At 39.8% G+C, this 19,400-nt stretch overlaps 1 protein-coding gene across 1 annotated transcript; it reads left to right on the top strand.

The window, feature by feature from the left end:
- The first annotated feature begins 5,387 nt into the window (after nt 1-5,387).
- Nucleotides 5,388-16,501, top strand: LOC141499432 (uncharacterized). The gene is given in 4 exon segments (XM_074202150.1): nt 5,388-5,419; nt 5,573-5,670; nt 15,294-16,000; nt 16,079-16,501. Coding segments are annotated over 4 exon segments (1,260 nt in total).
- Nucleotides 16,502-19,400: the final 2,899 nt, after the last annotated feature.

Raw genomic sequence — 19,400 nt, forward strand, 5'->3', positions numbered from 1 at the left:
TACAGCTTTGTCCCTACTTCACTGTCTTCTGTGCTGGGGAATTGGAAGCAGATGCTGACTTGACAGAGGTTGGAAGAAACATCCTCACCTTCATCTCTATATGATTATCCTGAGATTCAGAAAAGAAGACCAGAGTTTGAGTTTGGTCAATAGGATGGTGGAGAAAGGTCAGAGGAAGTATGATGAAGGGGAGGCGATGTTAGGGAGACCTGGGAGAGGTAGGACCAAGAAGAATTGGTTACTCCATTGGGCCTCTGCAGTAATGGATAGGCACCAGACATTTGTGGTCTGAATAAATGAAAGTCACTTATTAAATGTTGCTGCAGCAAGCCATGCCAAGTCCCCAGGGTTGGGCATAATGGGTAGGCCGTAGCTCAGTAGCAACAGGTACCAAGGCCAGTTAACAGGAAAATGGCAGCATGCCATGGCAAGGAGGTCCAATGCCAGGACAAGACAACACTCAGTATCTCCAAAAGCCCAGTCACCTGTCAGAGCATTGTGGACCATGAAAAAGCCAGAGGTCAAGTAGAGGAGGTCAGCCCCAGGCAGCTGGGACAGGTGTGGAGGCAAGGCCCACCCACCCAGGCCTGCTTACCCCAAACACAATGCATAAAAATTTCCAGCAGCACTCTCCCCCCCAGGCCCAAGAGGGCTTCAGAGCCTCCCACAATGGCTGGGGAGAGGCCTTCAGGGACTAGAACTGGGGGCGGCGTTGAGGACATAGCTAACTATTGGGCAGCTTCTATTAAAACTGAGAACTGCCTAATAATCACTTGTTCTGTCTCTTTACCTGATTTTTGTCCTGTCCCCAATTCTGAAACTTACTCTCCTTTGACTTACAGTCTCTTTTTGTTTTTCTTATCTCTCTCTTATCCTGCTTCTCTCAGTTAGGTCAGGATCTCTTTTCTGTCTTTGCCTATTTTACTGTATCTCTGATATTTATCTCTTGCTATCTCTGATCATCTTTACTTTTTTCCCCTCTCAACCCCTTTGTTTCCTTTCTGTCCCTGTCACTATCTTTGTCTCTCAGTCTCACTGCCTCTGTCTCCTTATCCCTTGGGTTATCTTTGCAATCTTTCTCCCACTGTGTATCTTCCCTACTTTCTGGCTGTCTCACAGTCTTGTTTTCCTGTTCCTGGGGTAACCCAGACCAATAGGTCCTGGCTCTTTCTGCTGGAACCTTGGTCTCCTAGGTAGTACAGTGGTCTGTGTTTTTGATCTGTTTCTTTGTCCTAAGCTGGCCTAGATATGAGTGATGGGAAGGAATTGGGGCAGGACTGGGTCTGGATGCAAGTGTGTTGGTGGAGGAGAGTACTGCAGGGTAATTTAAGTCAGAGTTTTGTCTGAAATAAGTCTCACATTCTTACTCCCTCCCCCCCCCCCCCAAGTCCCTGAGAGGAAGGGAAAGATAGAGATCTGTACTACAGTTTTCTAAAGGTAGGATGGGGACTTGTGGGAGCGATCCATGATGGAAGGTGTCTGGATGCCTGGAGTCTTGACCATAGCCCACTCCCAGTGAGAGCCAGCGTGTCTGCATTCCTTGGTATCTCTGGAGCCAAGAGTAACATCTGACTGCCAGGGTCCTGACTTGCCTGGGACTCAAAGCCAGACTGGTAGGGAAATCAATAGAGGCAGGGAGAGGTGAGCAGGAAGCAGGTGAGCAGCTGACATGAAGGCTCCTGCTGCCCTGTATACTTAAATAAATAATGCCTCCCTCTCTTTTATTCCCAATCACACAGAATTTTGTGTAGACACTGTTTGTCTCATTTACTCCCACAGATTCATATACCATAATGTGTCCTTTTTCATCTATAGCCAGTTGAACAAGTTCTCTCTCCTTTTTTATCCTTTCTTTCTCTCCTCCCACTCTCTCTCTCTCTCTCTCTCTCTCTCTCTCTCTCTCTCTCTCTCCCTGCCTTCCTCTCTCCTTCCCCCCTTTGTTTCTTCCTGAGATCATTTAGTTCTATTTCCTTTTTCACATACAAGAAAAATGAAGCCCGGGGCAGGGGGTAATTACCTTTCTTAATTCAAAGAGTGAGTCAATGGCAGAGCTAAGACTGGAATATAGGTGTCCTGACATCTCCAGGACTTTTCCTGTTATACCAGGAAGTTTCTATTTCAAAGTTGAGCCCTGAACAGTACAATGCTAACTGTCAGCAAGAAATCTCTGGTAGGCATTGCAAGGGAGTTCATTGCATAATTGTGTTAGGCTATCCTAGCAAGGTTAGCAGAGAAGGAGAAACTTGCCCAAATGAAAATTATGTGTGTGTTAGGGAGGTGGATAGAGCTGATCTTTGGTCTCACCAACTTCTCTCATTTCCATCCCAGCCAGGTAGCTTTCTTTCTTCTTCTCATCCACACTTGACCTCTAGCTGAATTCAATCCATTATTTTATTTTTTGAGACAACTGGATTTAAATAATTTGACCAGGGTCACACAACTAATATCTTTGAGATGGATTTTAACTCAGGTCTTCCTGACTTCAGGACTGGTACTCTATCCATCAAGCCCCAGTTCATTTTTACATCATTTTTCAAGCTTCAAGTCTGTGGCCTTCTATTCTTTTTGTACCAAAAAGCAATTTCTTTTTGGGTCATGCCCTGACCCTGAAGTTTTGCTCTGTGAAATCTTTAAAGTGTAGGTAGGGTTTATGTCTAAGTTTTTTCCAAAAGTGAGTAACAGCTTCCCGACTCATGCACAAGCTCTCTGTACAATATACAGGAGTCTTCGTTTCACCCACTATAGGGTATACCTAAGACTGAGGAGTTCGTGAACAAATACAGAAACATGAAACACTTAACTCATTAGAATTCTTTCGCTACTAAAAAGGCGAAAACATTTTGAGGGATTGTCAAACAAACACTATTCAAGCAATTCATAGCAATTGCAGAGGTGAGAAAGTCTAGATCTCTTTCCACCCTGCTCTCCTCACCCTCCCCTACTCTAAACATATTATGACTTTCGTCCTTCATCTATAGGTTAGTCCTCTGTGGAAAATCTTTTTATTTTTTTCAATAGGTAAAAGTTTAAGAAAATCTTCTCCTTTGGGTCAGCTAGGTGGCACAATGGATAGAGCACCAGCCCTGGAGTCAGGAGAAACTGTTCAAATCTGGTCTCAGACAATAATTACCTAGCTGTGTGGCCTTGGAAAAGTCACTTGACCCCATTGCCTTGAACCCCCCCCCCAAAAAAAAGAAGAAAAAAAATCTCTCTCTAGGAGACCAATGTCCTACTCAAACTTAGAAGCTCTACATCTCTTAGAAACTCTGGACCATTCTCAGGAACTTTAGTTCCTTGTGTCCAAATCTTTGGCTTTCTTCTGCCTTTTCATCCAATAGACTTCCATGTGCTTCCCTTGCCAGTCACCATTTTCTTCTGGATGTAGGAAGAAAACAGAAAATCTTATCCCAATCTTGCTGCATGATATTCTGAAAGTCCAATAAAGAGAAAAAATGAGAAATTAAAGGCAGAATCATTTAGCTACTGGAAAAAAAGATGATTGTTTTCAATAAGATTCTGACCCTTACTGACTCATTACCAATCATTGTGAAAGCAGTCACAATGACTGGGAACATTTTTTTCAGCAAGGTACTAGAGTACATGTCCATCCCTATAAGAAATGCCTTTTAGACAAAGACCAATGCCCTATAATCCCATCAAGTTAATTGGGGGAGGAGGAGAGGGATCATTAAATTGATCAAAGGCTCCTCAAATCAACCCTCCTACATCAACATGAGTCTACTTTCTCAATGCCCCTAAGAAGGTTATCCTTTTTTCCCTGAAATATACTCACTCCCCACCGTGGTGCTTTAAGACTGCAAAACTCTCCTTCACTTCAATTGTTGGTGTTCTTCTGGTTTATCCCTTTTATGTTGGACTTTTTGGTTTTTGTTATTTTATCAGAATCACGGATTGGAAAGGACCTTAGTGACTTCTGGTTCCACACCTGCATAAAAACAAACTCCACAAGAGACCATCGTCTTTACTCAAATACCCACAATGGGGGGGAACCACCGTTTTCTGAGGCAGTCCATTTGACTTTGGGACAGTTTGGAAGGTTTTCCTGACAAAATGATATGTCCATCTTTGAATCTTCTTTCATTCACTGCTCCTGATTCTGTCTTCTGGGGTCTAAGAGAACATTTCTAAATCCTCCTCCATGAGACAGCCCTTCAAAAAGCTGAAGAGTTGTTTCCCTCCAGGCTAAACATCTCCAGTTCTTTCTATTGACCCTCTCATGACGTAGATTTAATCAGGTGACTTCATCCCCTCAGTGTCTGGCATAGCCAATAAGCATTTATTAGGTACCTACTGAATGCCAGGCAATCTACTAAGTTCAAAGAAAGGCAAAAGACAGACCCCTACCCTTGCTCATAGTTTATCTAACAATATGCAAATAACTACTCTTAAACAAGTCATGGATGGGATAAATCAGAAGCGATCAACAAAGGGAAGGGGTATTGCAAAGGGCTGGACAAGGTTTTCTGTAGTTAGTGGGATTTTAGTCAGAATTGGAGGAAGCCAGGGAACCTACAGAGCACAATGCCCCGCTCGCAGTTGGTGGCAAAAACATGGATTTTGAGTCTGAGATTATTGTTGTTATGCAGTCTTTTCCATCAGGACCCCCTCGGGTTTTCTTGGCAAAGACACTGGAATGGTCTTGCTATGTCCTTCTCCAGCTCATTTCCTAGATGAGGAAACTGAGGCAGAGTTAAGCGACTTGCCCAGGGTCACACGGCTGGTGCGTGTCTGAGGCTGGATTTGAAGATCTGAGCTTTTCTAGAAAACCCCAGGCAGGGTCAGGAAGAGTGGGCCTCGGCTGAAACCACTGAACAGCAATAACAGCAGAAGGGTTCTAGGTGATCACTTAAGGTTTGTTAAGGTCGAAGTTCAAAGCCAGGAGCTACAGGAGGGGCAGGCCCTCGACTCCTCTTTCCCCACCCCCTCGGCTCTCGGGGGGATGCGGCTTCACCACTGAGACGGGGGTCCTCCCATGAAGCTAGAGCTTTCCTGGAACCCGGCGGGGCCGCGGGCTTCCCGGGTCTCTTCTGGTCACCCTTGGCCTTGGCCGCCCGTGGCCCCACCCCGCCCCCGGGGTCCCCTGCGGGAGGCAGAGAGTGGCCGCACACAGGGCAGATGCAGGTCACGGGCATTTATGAAGCGCCTACTGTGTACCAGGCCCTGAGATGAGCACCGTGGAGGAGGAGCAAGGTGAAAGCATGACCCAGTCAGGGCAATGATCCCGAAAACTGGAGGGGCCAGAGTGGAATGGGAGACCTAGGGACTGGGTATGGTGGTGTGGTAATAATAAGAATAAGAATAAGAATACTGATAAGAATATGCATTCGTGAAGCACCTACTGTGTACCAGACCCTGAGATGAGCACCATGGATGTAGAGAAAGGCAAAAGCAGGAGCCAGTGAGTCCCGTGATCCCCACAATTAGAGCATAATGCTGACTTTAGGTCTCTTGTCTCCCCAAGGACATAAATACTAAGAGCCCTTTATATTTCCATCCCTTCCCCTTTCTCTTCTTCCTCTCATTCTCCGTCCCCCTGGATGTGTTCTTTTAGGAGTCATCATTGTACAAGAAGATGGCGCTATGACCTCCATGAAAAGGAATTCTGCCAGGACACCATGCTGGAGAAGGATGGGAACATGGTCTCCTTGGGTAAGGATTCTCTGGAATCTGCTGTTCTGGGGCTCTTGGCTTTGCCTGCTTTATTAATAGCTGTGAGACTTCTGCAGGACTTGACTGAGCTGACTCAGAACTGGGCTCATGGAGTTTAGAGTCACAAAAGACCCTAGAGGCCATCTAGTCTGAATCCTTATTTTATATGGAGAGAATTGAGGTCTAGCCAGGTGAAGTGACTTGCAGGAAGCTCATCCAGCTGAGAAATACAGAGCCAGGATTGCCACCACGGTCCCCTCACTGCAGATCTGGGCTTCACATCACAGGTTTCTATTTCTTCATGCAGTCCTTCTCTTGGGACCAGAAATGAAGCTGTACCAATTTAGGCTAAAGATTCATGTTGGGGAGGTGGGGAGAAGGAGAAAGAAGGGGAAGGGCCTACTCTAATGTTTGATTTACTAGCTCTGAATGAGTCCTTGCAGTTAGCTGGACTAGATCATAGGAGAACTTAGTGATTATTTAATTCAAGTTTCTTGTTTTATTGATGAAGAAACTGAGACCCAGACTGACTTGTCCAAGGCCATAAAGCTAATAAGTAGCAAAACTAGATCTAAACCCAGGTTTTGTATTCCAGTTCATTTTACACATTATTTGTACCCATGTCATATAAGACTTTCTTGAAGGAGCTAGGGAGACAGGGTGGTTTTAGCTTGAATACTGGACACAAAGACACTTGAACTTTGATTCATAGGCAATGGGAAACTACTGAAGATTTGTGTGCAGGATCCTGGAAGCAAACAAAAAGATAAGTAAGATGACTCCTTCCTTTAAAGATTTTTAGAGATAGTAAGGGAAACAAGACAAAGGGACAAATAAAGAAAGGACAGCAGAAATTAAAATAGATCAAGGAGTGCTATGAGATAAAATAAGGGAAAGATCACTTCTTACTTACAGCTCCATGGAGGAGGTGGCATCTTTTTTAGGTTTGTTTTTTTGTTTGTTTGTTTGTTTGCAAGGCAATAGGGTTAAGCAGCTTGCCCAAGGCCACACAGTTAGGTAATTATTAAGTGTCTGAGGTCAGATTTGAACCCAGGTATTCCTGACTCCAGGGCTGGTGTTCAATCCACTGTGCCACCTAGCCACCCCAAGGAGGTGGCATTTTACCTGAGCCTTGAAGGATAGGTAGGATGTTGTCAGGCAGAGATGGGAAGAGAAAAGTCATGTTTATATAGTGTGTGAAGGTTTGCCAAGGGCTCTCCTTAGAATAGCCTTATGAAAAGAGGTTGTACAAGTATTACTTTCCCCAGGTTATAAACTGAAACTCAGAGTAGGGAAATGACATCACAATCAGTCACTAAATCAACAAGTGCCTATTTATTTATTAAGTGCCTCTTATGTTTGAGGTACTGTACTGGGTGCTGGGGGGCCAAAGGGCAAACAATCACTCCTCGAAGGGGGCTGATATTCTATTAAGAGAAGTATATACACAGAACAAATATGAAGAGAATAAGCATGTTAAATCCAGAGTAGTTAAATATAAAGAAGTTTAAGAAAGAAGGCTGACATTTGAAGGGAATCAGGAAAGACTTCATATAGAAGGAGGTGCTTGGTCTGCATCTTGAAGGAAAAGAGAGAGTATATGGGGGGAGTGAGGAGGGAATGTTGGGAGAGCTGATGCACAGATATGGAGAAAGGATATGGAAGGTGAGGTAATGGGGGCCTTCATCTGGATGATGACAGTGACAGAGGAGGGATTCAGAAAAAGGCAAACAGCAGACCTTGGCAACAGATTGAATGTGTGGGGGAGTGTGAGAGTGAGGAGTTGAGGTTGCTGGCCTGAAAGACTGAGAGGATGATTGTGCCCTTAACAATAACAGAGAAGTTTAAAAGTATTAATTAACCCCTTAAAAAAAAAACCCAACAGGCTATAACGGAAGCTGAATCAGGTTCAGTTCAACTGAAATGGCAAAGATTTGTCAACTGGACTCAACTTCTTGCTGTGGAGGCTGGAGCCACAGCAAAGTAGGCAAAATCAACTGTGCAGAGACTAAGACAGAGGTTTGTTTTCTATAGTGAAGGAAATAACTTGCAAGCAGTGAGGGAAACTAGACACATCTGCCAACCCCCACCTTCACCCCAATGGCAGATTTATGTATTTATGGCTAGATAAAGATTCAGACATCAAGTGTAGTAATAATAGTGAGATATAAGAGCAGCAATGAGGCATTGTCTAGTGACAAAAGTCCGTTCACAGTGATGCAGAGAATCATGGGCATAGGGAATATTGAAATTAATTGGAAACAAAATTTTGTAGATCTTTTGTTGACACTGTTAAAAAAATCTTGACTCTTCCTCTCTATCACTGTTAAAACACTCCATCTTGTCCTCCAGTCTGACCTTGGCCATATTCTCATTGGTAAGGCAAACTAGATTATGCAGGTGCTGAAACATCATCTTGAGACCACCTAGGCTGGAATCAGAGACCCCCGACCCTTCTCAAAAGGCAAACTCTCTTGAGCAACTCCCAAATCACCACCTCTTCCCATGGACTCTGAGGGAGGATTTAAGGAGTTTTCAGGAGGGGCTCAGCCTCTTTTTGCTTTCAGACTTCTGCTTAATCTTAGCAGCTGGACTATCAAGATTAATTAGCAATCCATGTGGTTTTCTTTAATCTCTCCTTAACTTCTCTATTACTTTGTGTTGTAACTTCTCAATAAATCTCTATTTTCTTTTTTACACCTGCATTCCTGAGTCAAGCAGTTATTCTTCACTGGAAAACACCAAACCTCTGCAACCAGAACAATGCTTCACGTATGGCCTTGTTGGTACTTCCTGGTGTCTGAAGCTAGTCCTCCTGGACATCTCAAACTGGATGTCCCGTTAAATCCAACATATCCAAAACTTGAATTCATTTTCTTTCCTTCCAAAACTTCCCCCAGAATGGAAAGAGAAGTTCAGTTCAAAGGATTGTTGTTCTGCCAAGCTCAGGGCACTGAGCTTGCTGGGCTTTAGTACTGGAAAACAGGTTGTCTCCTAATACTGCTTGACAGATTCATTAAGCACTTCTTATTTGCCAGGCTCTGTGCATCATGAAGCAAACACTATCCTCTAGGTGCTTCCATTCTGCTGGGGCACAGATACAAAAATGAATATAAATCTATATAATATGAAGAAAATTGAAGTGGGAGAGACCATCAACTTGGGCACAAGGGGGCAGGGGTTTAAAGGAAGGCTTCATGAAGAAGGTGTCAGCTTTTTGAGTCTTAAAAGGAAAGATGGATTCTGAGAGGTAAAGCTATGGATTTCACATATTCTGGAAGTAGAGAATGGCTTTTGTGAGCTGCCTTAAATAGTTTTATATGTATATATAGATAGATTCTTTTCCTTTTTGTTTTTTTTATCTCTTTGGGATACAGACCTGGTACTGGTATTGCTTGGTCAATGGGTATGTATGATTTTATAGTTCTTTGGGAATAGTTCCAAATTGCTCATATCCTTTGACCATTGGGAATAGCTATAATTCTTACAAATTTGACTCAGTTCTCTCTCTCTCTCTCTCTCTCTCTCCATATATATATATATATATAAATGTATACAATGTGCCACAGGCACTGCTTGCCACAAGAGAGAGGGGGAGGGGATATAGATATAGCTATAGATATAGTTATATAGATAGAAAAATAAGATCTTTATCTGAGAAATTGCTATAAAATTGGTTTCATAGTTATGATTACTAACTTTATTTTCTTCCATACCTTTGTTCCTCCTTTTTTTGGTACTCTTTTGTACTCTTCTCTCCTTTTACTCTATTCATCCTCATAAGTGTTTTGCTTTGGACTTTACTCAAGCTGCCCTTCTTTCTGTCAGCTCCCATCCTTTTCTTAGCCACTTCTCCTCCTATTTTCTTATAGAGTAAGATAAATTTCCATGCCAAAGCTTCACATGCTGCCACATTCATGTCCCCTATATCTCCTCCACTATAAAAGCTCTTTTCCTCTACTTTTATGTGAGATAATTTAGCTTGTTCTACTGCTCTCTTTCCCCTTTTCCTTGTGCATTTTTCGGGCTCATCCTTTAATTTTGTTTTTTAAATGTATCATTCTATCATAATTGACCTACTCCCATATCCTCTATCTATGTATATTCCTTCTCCCTGCCCAATAATGAAAAAGTTCTTTTTGTTAAAAAAAAAATATTTATTTAAGGAAATGGGGTTAAGTGATTTGCCCAAGATCACACAGCTAGGTAACTATTAAGTGTCTGAGGGTGGATTGATATTTGAACTGTTTCTTTCTGGCTGCTTACAATGTTTTCTTCTTGTCCAGAGAACTCTGTAATTTGACTGTAGCAGTCTTAGGAGTTTTCATTTTGGGATCTCTTTCTGGAGATGATCCGTGGAGTCTTTCAATTTCTGTTTCGCCCTCTGGTTCTAGACTGTCAGTGTACTTGTCCTTGCTAAATTTTTTGAAAGATAATGTCCCAGTTCTTTTTTATTGTTATTATTATTATGACTTTCAGTTAGTCCAAAAATTCTTGAAGTATCTCTTCTGGATCAATTTTTCTGGTCAGTTATTTTTGCAAAAAGATATTTCATATTTTCTCCTGTTTTTTCATTCTTTTGGTTTTGTTTGTTTCTTCTTTTTTTTTATTTAAATTTTTTTTTAGTTTTTGTTTTTTTTCAAGGCAATGGGGTTAAGTGGCTTGCCCAAGGCCACACAGCTAGGTAATTATTAAATGTCTGAGGCCAGATTTGAACCCAGGTACTCCTGACTCCAGGGCCAGTACTCTATCCACTGTGCCACCTAGCCACCCCTTGTTTGTTTCTTGATGTCTTATAGAATCACTAGCTTTTTTCAGTGAGATTTTGCACCTCCTTTCTCTTGTGGATAATTCTACTTTTTTAAATTTTTTTTTAGGTTTTTGCAAGGCAAATAGGGTTAAGTGGCTTGTCCAAGGCCACACAGCTAGGTAAGTATTGTCTGAGACTGGATTTGAACCCAGGCACTCCTGACTCCAGGGCTGGTGCTTTATCCACTAGCCACCTAGCTGCCTCTATAATTCTGCTTTTTTAAGTTCTTTTCTCCAGTGAATCTTTAATTTCTTTTCCTGTTTGGTCAATTCTGCTTTTTAAAGAGTTCTCTTCAGTAAATTTTGTGGATCTTTTTTTTTCTATTTGGTCAATTCTTATTGATTAAGGAATTCTCTTCAATGGATTTTTGTGTCTCCTTTACCATTTGACTTAATTCTTTTTTTAAAGATATTTCTTCATTATGTGTGTGTGTGTGTGTGTGTGTGTCTCATATATTGATGACTCACTTTTTCTTATCACTGTCACTTCCTTTCCCAATTTGTCTTCTACTTCTTAATTTTAAAATCTTTTTGAGCTCTTCCACAAAGTCTTTCCAAGAATTCAGACCAATTCACATTTTTCTTTGAGGCTTTAGATGTAGCAGTTTGAATCTGTTGGCTTCTTTCAAGTTTGTGTTCTGCCATAATAATTTTTTTTAAAGAAAGATTTTATTTATTTTGAGTTTAACAATTTTTCCCCTATTCTTGCTTCCTCCCCTGCACCCCCACAGAAGGCAGTCTGCTAGTCTTTACATTGTTTCTATGCCATAATAATTTATAGCCAGGATTTTTTTGTTGTTGTTTGCTCATTTTCTCAACCTGTTTCTTGGCCTTTAAGTTTATATTAAAATTGGACTCTGCCCCTGGAGTGGAGGAGGCTCTGTTCCAAGCTTCAGGTTTTCTGTACATCTGTTTTCTTTTCTTTTTTCTTTTCTTTTTTTTTTAAGATTTTTCAAAGCATTGGGGTTAAGTGACTTGCCCAGGCCACATGGCTAAGTAATTATTAAGTGTCTTAGACCGGATTTGAACCCAGGTATTCCTGTCTCCAGGGCTGGTGCTTTATCCACTATACCACCTAGCCACCCCTGTACATCTGTTTTCAGAACTTCTTCTGTGCATGTGTAAGTTTTCAGTTCTTCCAAGGTGGTATAAACTAAGGAGAGGAGTTTACTACTGTACTACGAGCACCAAAATTATTCCTTCCCCTTTGGTATGCTAGTGCTCCTCCTCACCCTGGAACTGTGACCTAGCACTGTTCTAGATCCTAATATAGTTAATACGTCAGAGTCCTGCCCCCAGTGCCAGCAAAGGGATCCTTGTAATCTTCTGACTACTTGTCTCTAATATTCTTTAGAATGAGAGCTCCAGAAATTGTCACTGCTGGTTTGTTTGCTCCCAAGTCTTGCTGCTGGTTTGCTAGAACTTGGCCTGTACTACTTGTGCTCCTCCTCCCTGTTGGTCCCTGATGCAATAGATCTTTCCTTGCTGACCTTCTAAGTTGTTTTGGGCTGGAAAATTTTTCACCTCATCTTTTTCAGGGTTCTGCTGCTCCAGAATTTATTTGGAGACATTATTTAAAGTTATTTGGAGGGAAATTTGGGAGAATTCAAAGGAGTCATTGCTTTTCCTAAACCATCTTGACTCTTCTCCCCCTCCCCCCCCTTTTCCCCAAGAGAGTTCTTGAAGGATAGGGGAGACATGGGCATGTTTGTAGGGAGTATAGAAGTAACTAATAGGCAAGATGTGATTGAAGACACTGAATGGAATGTTAGAGATGGTAGTTTACCAGAAAAGATGGAATATAATGTTATCCAAACCAGTACTTGGAATCTAGAGTCTCTCAGGAGAGTTGAATGACATGTCTAAGAATAAAGCCAGATTGTAGAGAGCCTTAAATGCTAGGTTAAGAATTTGCATTTTATCCCATATGTACTGGGATAACACTGAAGGGTTTTGAGAAGGAAAGCATTGCTGAGAAAGAATTCAGCTGTAATTAAATCTGTTTTCTATATAAAAATGACTTTAAAAAAAGGAATAGGGTTATGTTAGCTATAGGGAAGATAACTTTGAAAAATTCTTTTGCTGATTTAGTTGGATTATACAGATGGGAAAATGGTGCCATTTTCTCTATTATTTTATCTTTAATAAATGATATATATGAGCTGGATGCATCTTGAAGTAAAAGAGTTTTTTCCTCAGGCTTCAAGGTCCTAGGATTGTTAAGTCCTAGAGCAAGCCAAAATAGAGTTATGCATAAGTTAAGCTTAGCAGCAAGAAGAAGCACATTAAAAGGGTTTAACATCAAAGCCAGAGACAATTGAGAATCTGCTGAAATAGGACATTTACTGAAGTTAAATTTTATTTTATTTTTTTGACAATAAGATATCAGTTTTTCCCTAAATTAAAGGGAATAGTCCTTGAATTTTGTTCCAACTCCACAGATCTTTATCTGGATACAGATGGTATTCTACATTGCAGACAACCAAAAATTTACCCTGATTGTTGCACTGATGGAATGAGGGAGTCCTTCAAGGTTGATCATCACCCCCATGTTGCTGGTAGAGTGTACAGTGTTTTTCTGCTTCTGCTCTTTTCACTCAGCATCAGTTCATGCAAATCTCTCCAGGCTTCCCTGAATTCCCATCCCTCCTGGTTTCTAATAGAATAATAGTGTTCCATGACATACATATACCACAGTTTGCTAAGCCATTCCCAATTGAAGGACATTTACTTGATTTCCAATTCTTTGCCACCACAAACAGGGCTGCTATGAATATTTTTGTACAAGTGATGTTTTTACCCTTTTCCATCATCTCTTCAGGATATAGACCCAGTAGTGGTATTGCTGGATCAAAGGGTATGCACATTTTTTGTTGCCTTTTGGGTGTAGTCCCAAATTTCTCTCCAGAAAGGTTGGATGAGTTCACAGCTCCACCAATAATGTAATAGTGTCCCAGATTTCCCACAACCCTTCCAACAATGATCATTATCCTTTCTGGTCATATTGGCCAGTCTGAGAGGTGTGAGGTGGTACCTCAGAGAAGCTTTAATTTGCATTTCTCTAATAAGTAATGATCTGGAGCAATTTTTCATATGACTATGGATTGCTTTGGTCTCCTCATCTGTAAATTCCCTTTGCATATCCTTTGGCCATTTGTCAACCGGGGAATGGCTTTTTTTAAAATATGACTTGATTCTCTGCATATTTTAGAAATGAGTCCTTTGTCAGAAACATTAGTTGTAAAAATTGTTTGCCAGTTTATTATATTTCTTTTGATCTTGGTTACAGTAGTTTTGTCTGTGCAAAAGCTTTTTAATTTAATGTAATTGAAATCATCTAGTTTGTTTTTAGTGATGTTCTCCATCTCTTCCTTAGTCATAAACTGCTCCCTTTCCTTAGATCTGACAGGTAAACTAGTCCTTGATTGAAGTTACATTTTAAAAGTGTCCTCAAGTTATATTTAGGTATTTATAATTCTTTTAAATTTGATTTGTACTATATGTTTATTTATGCAGTTCAAATCTTGCCTCAGACATTTACTAGCTATGTGACTGTGGACAAATTGCTTAATTCTGCTTGCCTCAGTTTCCTTATCTGTAAAATGAGCTATGGAAGATCAAGACCAATGACTTTTAACATAAAGTCCATTTTCAAATTCATTCCATTTTCTCTTAAAAGACATGCTTTAAAATGGATAATGACAATTACTATATATAGACCTGAATTTTAATGGTATTCAGAAAATTTTTTTTAAAAGGACAGTAAATGAGGAACTTCTATCATATGAAAGCAAAATGGTTAGACTATAAATTCTTAAGCTGGAAGAGACCTTTGAGGTCATCTAGTTAGATTGCCCCATCTAACAAATGATTGCCGATGAGGAACTTGAGGTACAAAGTAATAAACAACTTTCTATAGTTTAGGTGGTCAATAAATAGCATCTTCAGATGATTTCTGCCTCTAAATTCAGTGTTCTTTATGCTGTCCTAGAGTTCTTAAATTTTTATGTGTTTTTGACAAATTCAGACGAAGCCTATAGATTTGTCTCAGAATAATATTCAAAAGGTATATAATAACGTACATAGGATTATCAAAGGAAGCTAATATTGCTGAAATAAAGATGCAGTTTTTTCCCCTGTTCAAGTTTAAGGATTTCCTAAAATTTAGCCATGAATTCCATTGGAGGTGGGGGTAGAATTTGGTAGGGAGGGAATCTGTGGACCACCTGCACTATACCAACTTCTCATTTTGTTGCCTGTTTGTGTTATCAAAAGTTATTTTGCCAAAAGTTAACTTAGATATTACTTTCAGATTTATGATCTTATTTCTTTATTAGTTTAGGAACAGATACTTAAGAACCTACTATGTGTCAAGTACTTTTTCATTTTTTTGTGTAGACATAGGAGAAATTTATATTTTCTGTTTATTTTTCCATATTCTAAGATCAGGACTGAGAAAAGGCTATCCACTCATAGTCAGGAAATTTCCAAAGAAATGGAATCAGAAGGGAAGACACTGGAAAATTCCCAAGGTCTTTCTTTTGGAGAAATCTGTGACTCTGAAGGGAGTCTGGAGAGACAGAAGGAGAGTTCTGCAGGGGATAACTTACGAAAATGTTCTTTCCAGGAGAAAGATTTCAGGAAAGTGACTACCCCTCACCCAAAACAACTCACTGGAAAGAAGGCCCAAGAATATAATGAATTTAGAAGAAACTTCAGGATGAACTCCAGTTTTTTTGTACAGCAGAGAGAGCATATAGAAGAAAGATCCCATAAATGTGACACTTGTGGCAAAAGTTTCAAATACAAATCAGATCTCATTCTCCATCAGAGGATTCATACTGGAGAGAAAACTTTTGAATGCACTGAATGTAGGAAAGCTTTCGGGCTCAATTCTCACCTTATTGAACATCAGAAAATTCATACAGGAGAGAAATCTTACAGATGTAATGAATATGGGAAAAATTTCCATTGGCATTCACAACTTATGTTACATCAAAGAATTCATACTGGAGAAAAACCCTATGAATGTAAAGAATGTGGCAAAGCTTTTAGTCAGAGCTCACAGCTTACATTACATCAATGAATCCATACAGGAGAGAAACCCCATAAATGTAGAGAACATGGCAAAGCCTTCAGTAGGAGCTCAACCCTTATTAAACACCATAGAGTTCACACAGGGGAGAAACCCTATAAATGTAATGAATGTGGAAAAGCTTTCAGTCAGAGTTCACATCTTATACTTCCCCAGAGAACTCACACTGGTGAGAAACCCCATAAATGTCATATATGTGGGAAAGCCTTCAGTCGAAGTTCATACCTTAGAGAACATCTAAGAATCCATACTGGAGAGAAACCCTATAAATGCAATATATGTGAAAAATCCTTCAGTCAGAGTTCAAACTTTTTTCAACATCAATTAATTCATACTGGAGTGAAACCCTATAGATGTAATGAATGTGGAAAAGCATTTAACCGTAGTTCACACCTAAATGAACACCTGAGAATTCACACTGGGGAGGTGGCCCATCAATATAATAAATATAGGAATATCTTAGATACTTCAGGCCTTTTAAAGGCTAGAGTTCATGGTGGATAGAAATTTCATGAATGTAATGAATGTGGGAAAGCCTTCAATTGGAGCTCACATCTTATCCTACATCAGAGAATTCATACTGGAGAGAAACCCTATGGGAGTCTTGAATGTGGAAAAGTCTTTAGTCAGAGCTCTCATCTTATTTTACATCAGAGAATTCATACTGGAGAAAAGCCCCATGAATGTAATGCCTGTGGGAAGGCTTTCATTCATAGCTCAAGCCTTATTCAACATCAAAGAGTTCATAGAGGACAGAGACCATATGAATGCAATGAATGTGGAAAAGCTTTTAGTCGTAGCTCAACTCTCATTCAACATCAAATAATTCATACTGGGGAGAAAGTATATGGCTGTAATGAATGTGGGAGAACCTTCAGATGGAGCTCAAACTTGAGAAAACACCAGATAATTCATACCAGAGCATAAGCTGATAGATATAATGAATAGGAAGAACACAGCATAGATATTTAGTATAGTAAAGACTAGTCAATTTAGTCATAGGTTTTTGTATTTTTTTTTGTGGGGGTGAAAAGGGAGATGGCAGTAAGACAAAAGGGATTAAATCTTTGAATATTAAATTCAACTGGATCACCATCCCCCCACTTGTTTACTTGATTCAAGCCCCGTTATTTCAACTTCTTAGCAACACATCTACTAGTTCCTACCTCTGTGCCTTTTACTTTTCAAAATCTTATTAAAAATCTCTTCTCCAGGAAGCCCCCAACTTTCAACTCTAATCAAATATTATGTGCCCTTATTAATGTTGTAGTCTATTATTTTCTACTTAGTCTATACACTGGTATAATGGGAAGAATATGTGCTAAAAATTAGGAGACCTCTACTCTAACCCCAGCCTTGATTCTACTCACTTGTTTGACATCAAACAAATAATTTTTCTTCTTGGGATCATTTTCTTGGTAAATTGAGGGGATTGACCTCAATCAGTTTTGATAGTCTATGCTTCTGTATATTGGTTTTTATTCGTTTTCTAACTAAATCATGCAAGATTTTTTTTTAAAATCCCAATTGGACTTTAAATTTATATTAGATACTTAATAATCTTCATTTACCATCAGTCTTCTCCACTTAGATCTGGCATAAATACTGTTCTTAATTCTATTCTTCATCCATAAAAATGCTACTTAAGATACTCTAGTGTCCTCATCCTTTCTTCTGAGTCTCTGAAGATAAGTCTGTTTTACCAACAATAAGCTGCATAGTGCTGGTCAGCATATTTCACTTAGTGAATCTGAACTGCAGCTATCATAGTTTATCCCCCGAGATTCAAGGAAAATTGAATTTTTAAAACTTAAAACAACTTTTGGTCTCCATATTCTCAAAAACATATGTCTCCTCAAGAGCCCTGGAGATGACAACACAAATGTCCTTTCTTTAGCAGAGGGTGCCTCTGATACAGGAACAGTTGTTGAAATCACACTCATATTTTTACAGGATCATATATGGGAAGATGGAAGGGACCTTCTAATCCAGGCTTCAGGGGGTTTCATTCATTCAATAAACATTAAGTGCTTAATGTTTGCCAATCATTGAATACTAGGGCTACAAAAAGAGGCAAAAGATAGTCCCTGCCTTTAAGGAATTTACAATTTAAATGACTTGCCTAGGATCCCGGAACTATTTGTCTTAGTCTTGACTTGAGTTAAGATTTCTATTCACCAATGCCTTATAATTGGTTTGGAATTTGTTTTGTTAGTGACTTAAACCCCTCCTAGCATTTCTGGGGAAAGCCCATTTGCCATATTACTGGAGAGGGAAGTATCATCTTATTACATAAGAGAATTTATGCTGGAGAAAAACATGATGAGTGTAATGCCTGTGGGAAGGCTTTCATTGGTAACTCAATCCATCATAGGATCATAGAGTTAGAGCTAGAAGGCTTAAGTCTCATTCAACCCTCTTAGAGGTGAGGAAACTGAAGCTTGAAGAAATAAGTAACTTGCCCTAGATCAAACAGAGTCATGAGAGGTGGAATTTGAGTCTAGATCTTCCCATTCTGGGATCAGTACTCTCTCTCTTTTTTTTTTTTTACCCCCTATACCATGCTGACTAGGTGTGACTCAGGAATCTCCAATCTGGGGAAAAAGAAGAAAAGGGACAATTCACCAGCATTCTCAGGAAGGAAAGGTGGGTTGGTAAATATAGGATCTTGAGTAAGAAGGGTTAATGAGTTGGGGGGAAGGAGGGAGATAGAAAAACCTAGTATCTAACCTGATATTCTTTAAGATGGAGTTAATATTTCTTGAGCAATATATATTTCTTTTTTTTTTTTTAGGTTTTTGCCAGGCAAATGGGGTTAAGTGGCTTGCCCAAGGCCACACAACTAGGTAATTATTAAATGTCTGAGGTCGGATTTGAACCCAGTTATTCCTCAGTCCAAGGCCGGTGCTCTATCCACTGTGCCACCTAGCCGCCCCAGAGCAATATATTTCTTATCAAAAGTTAATTTCTTAACCTTTAATTAAGGGTTATAAAATACAGTCTGCTATGTAAGGCCTGTCTCCTCAGTGTTGACTATGCCTATGTCAATACTATCTGGTTATCACAATGTTAGTATCTGATCAATAAACTTTAAGATAAGAGACATCCTGGGTGAGCAGAGAGAAAATTCTGTTGTTGTTTGTAAACATTTATTTTTCAGCATAAGTGGAATTCTTGTCAATAGGAATATTATAAGATTGTATTTGTAAAACCATGTCATCTATGTGAAATCTCATTGGTTGGCCACTTAAAGTTTTATTATGCTTTGTTCAAACTGTATAAAAATTTCCCAAAATGTTGGGTCAATGTTGGCAGTTGTAAGGATGCCATCCACCCATGAGTTTTGGTAAGATCCTAGAGAATTAAACTTCATTTATAAAGTAATTTTGTGGTTTTGTTTTAGCCAAAAGGAAATTATGATTAATACCAGTGACAACTCTCAATCTTCCTCTATTCACTATAAGCAAACACACTGAGATACCCTCACATTTATGTGACTCATTTAAGAATGAGAGTAAAAAGGAGGAACTAGTAAAGAATTTTGAGAAAGTCAAAGAGGATTAGGATTGCTGTGGAGTCAAGGAAGTCATTGTATTCTACCAAGAACCACCCTCAGCTGCAGGGTCACAGTGTTTTGTGAAAAACATTGGTCAAGATGCTAGGGGTCAAAACACCCCCCCCCACACACACACACCCAAGCATCAGGAGGTCAAATTTTCCCTAATACTAAATCCAAATAATAAGGAGGCTTATTCCATATTCTAGGTGATTTCTCTGGTGTGTGTCTCTTGTTGCTTGGAGCTTAACACATGGTTTTACATATGCT

The sequence above is a fragment of the Macrotis lagotis genome, chromosome X, assembly GCF_037893015.1.
Source record: "Macrotis lagotis isolate mMagLag1 chromosome X, bilby.v1.9.chrom.fasta, whole genome shotgun sequence".
NCBI lineage: Eukaryota > Metazoa > Chordata > Mammalia > Peramelemorphia > Peramelidae > Macrotis > Macrotis lagotis.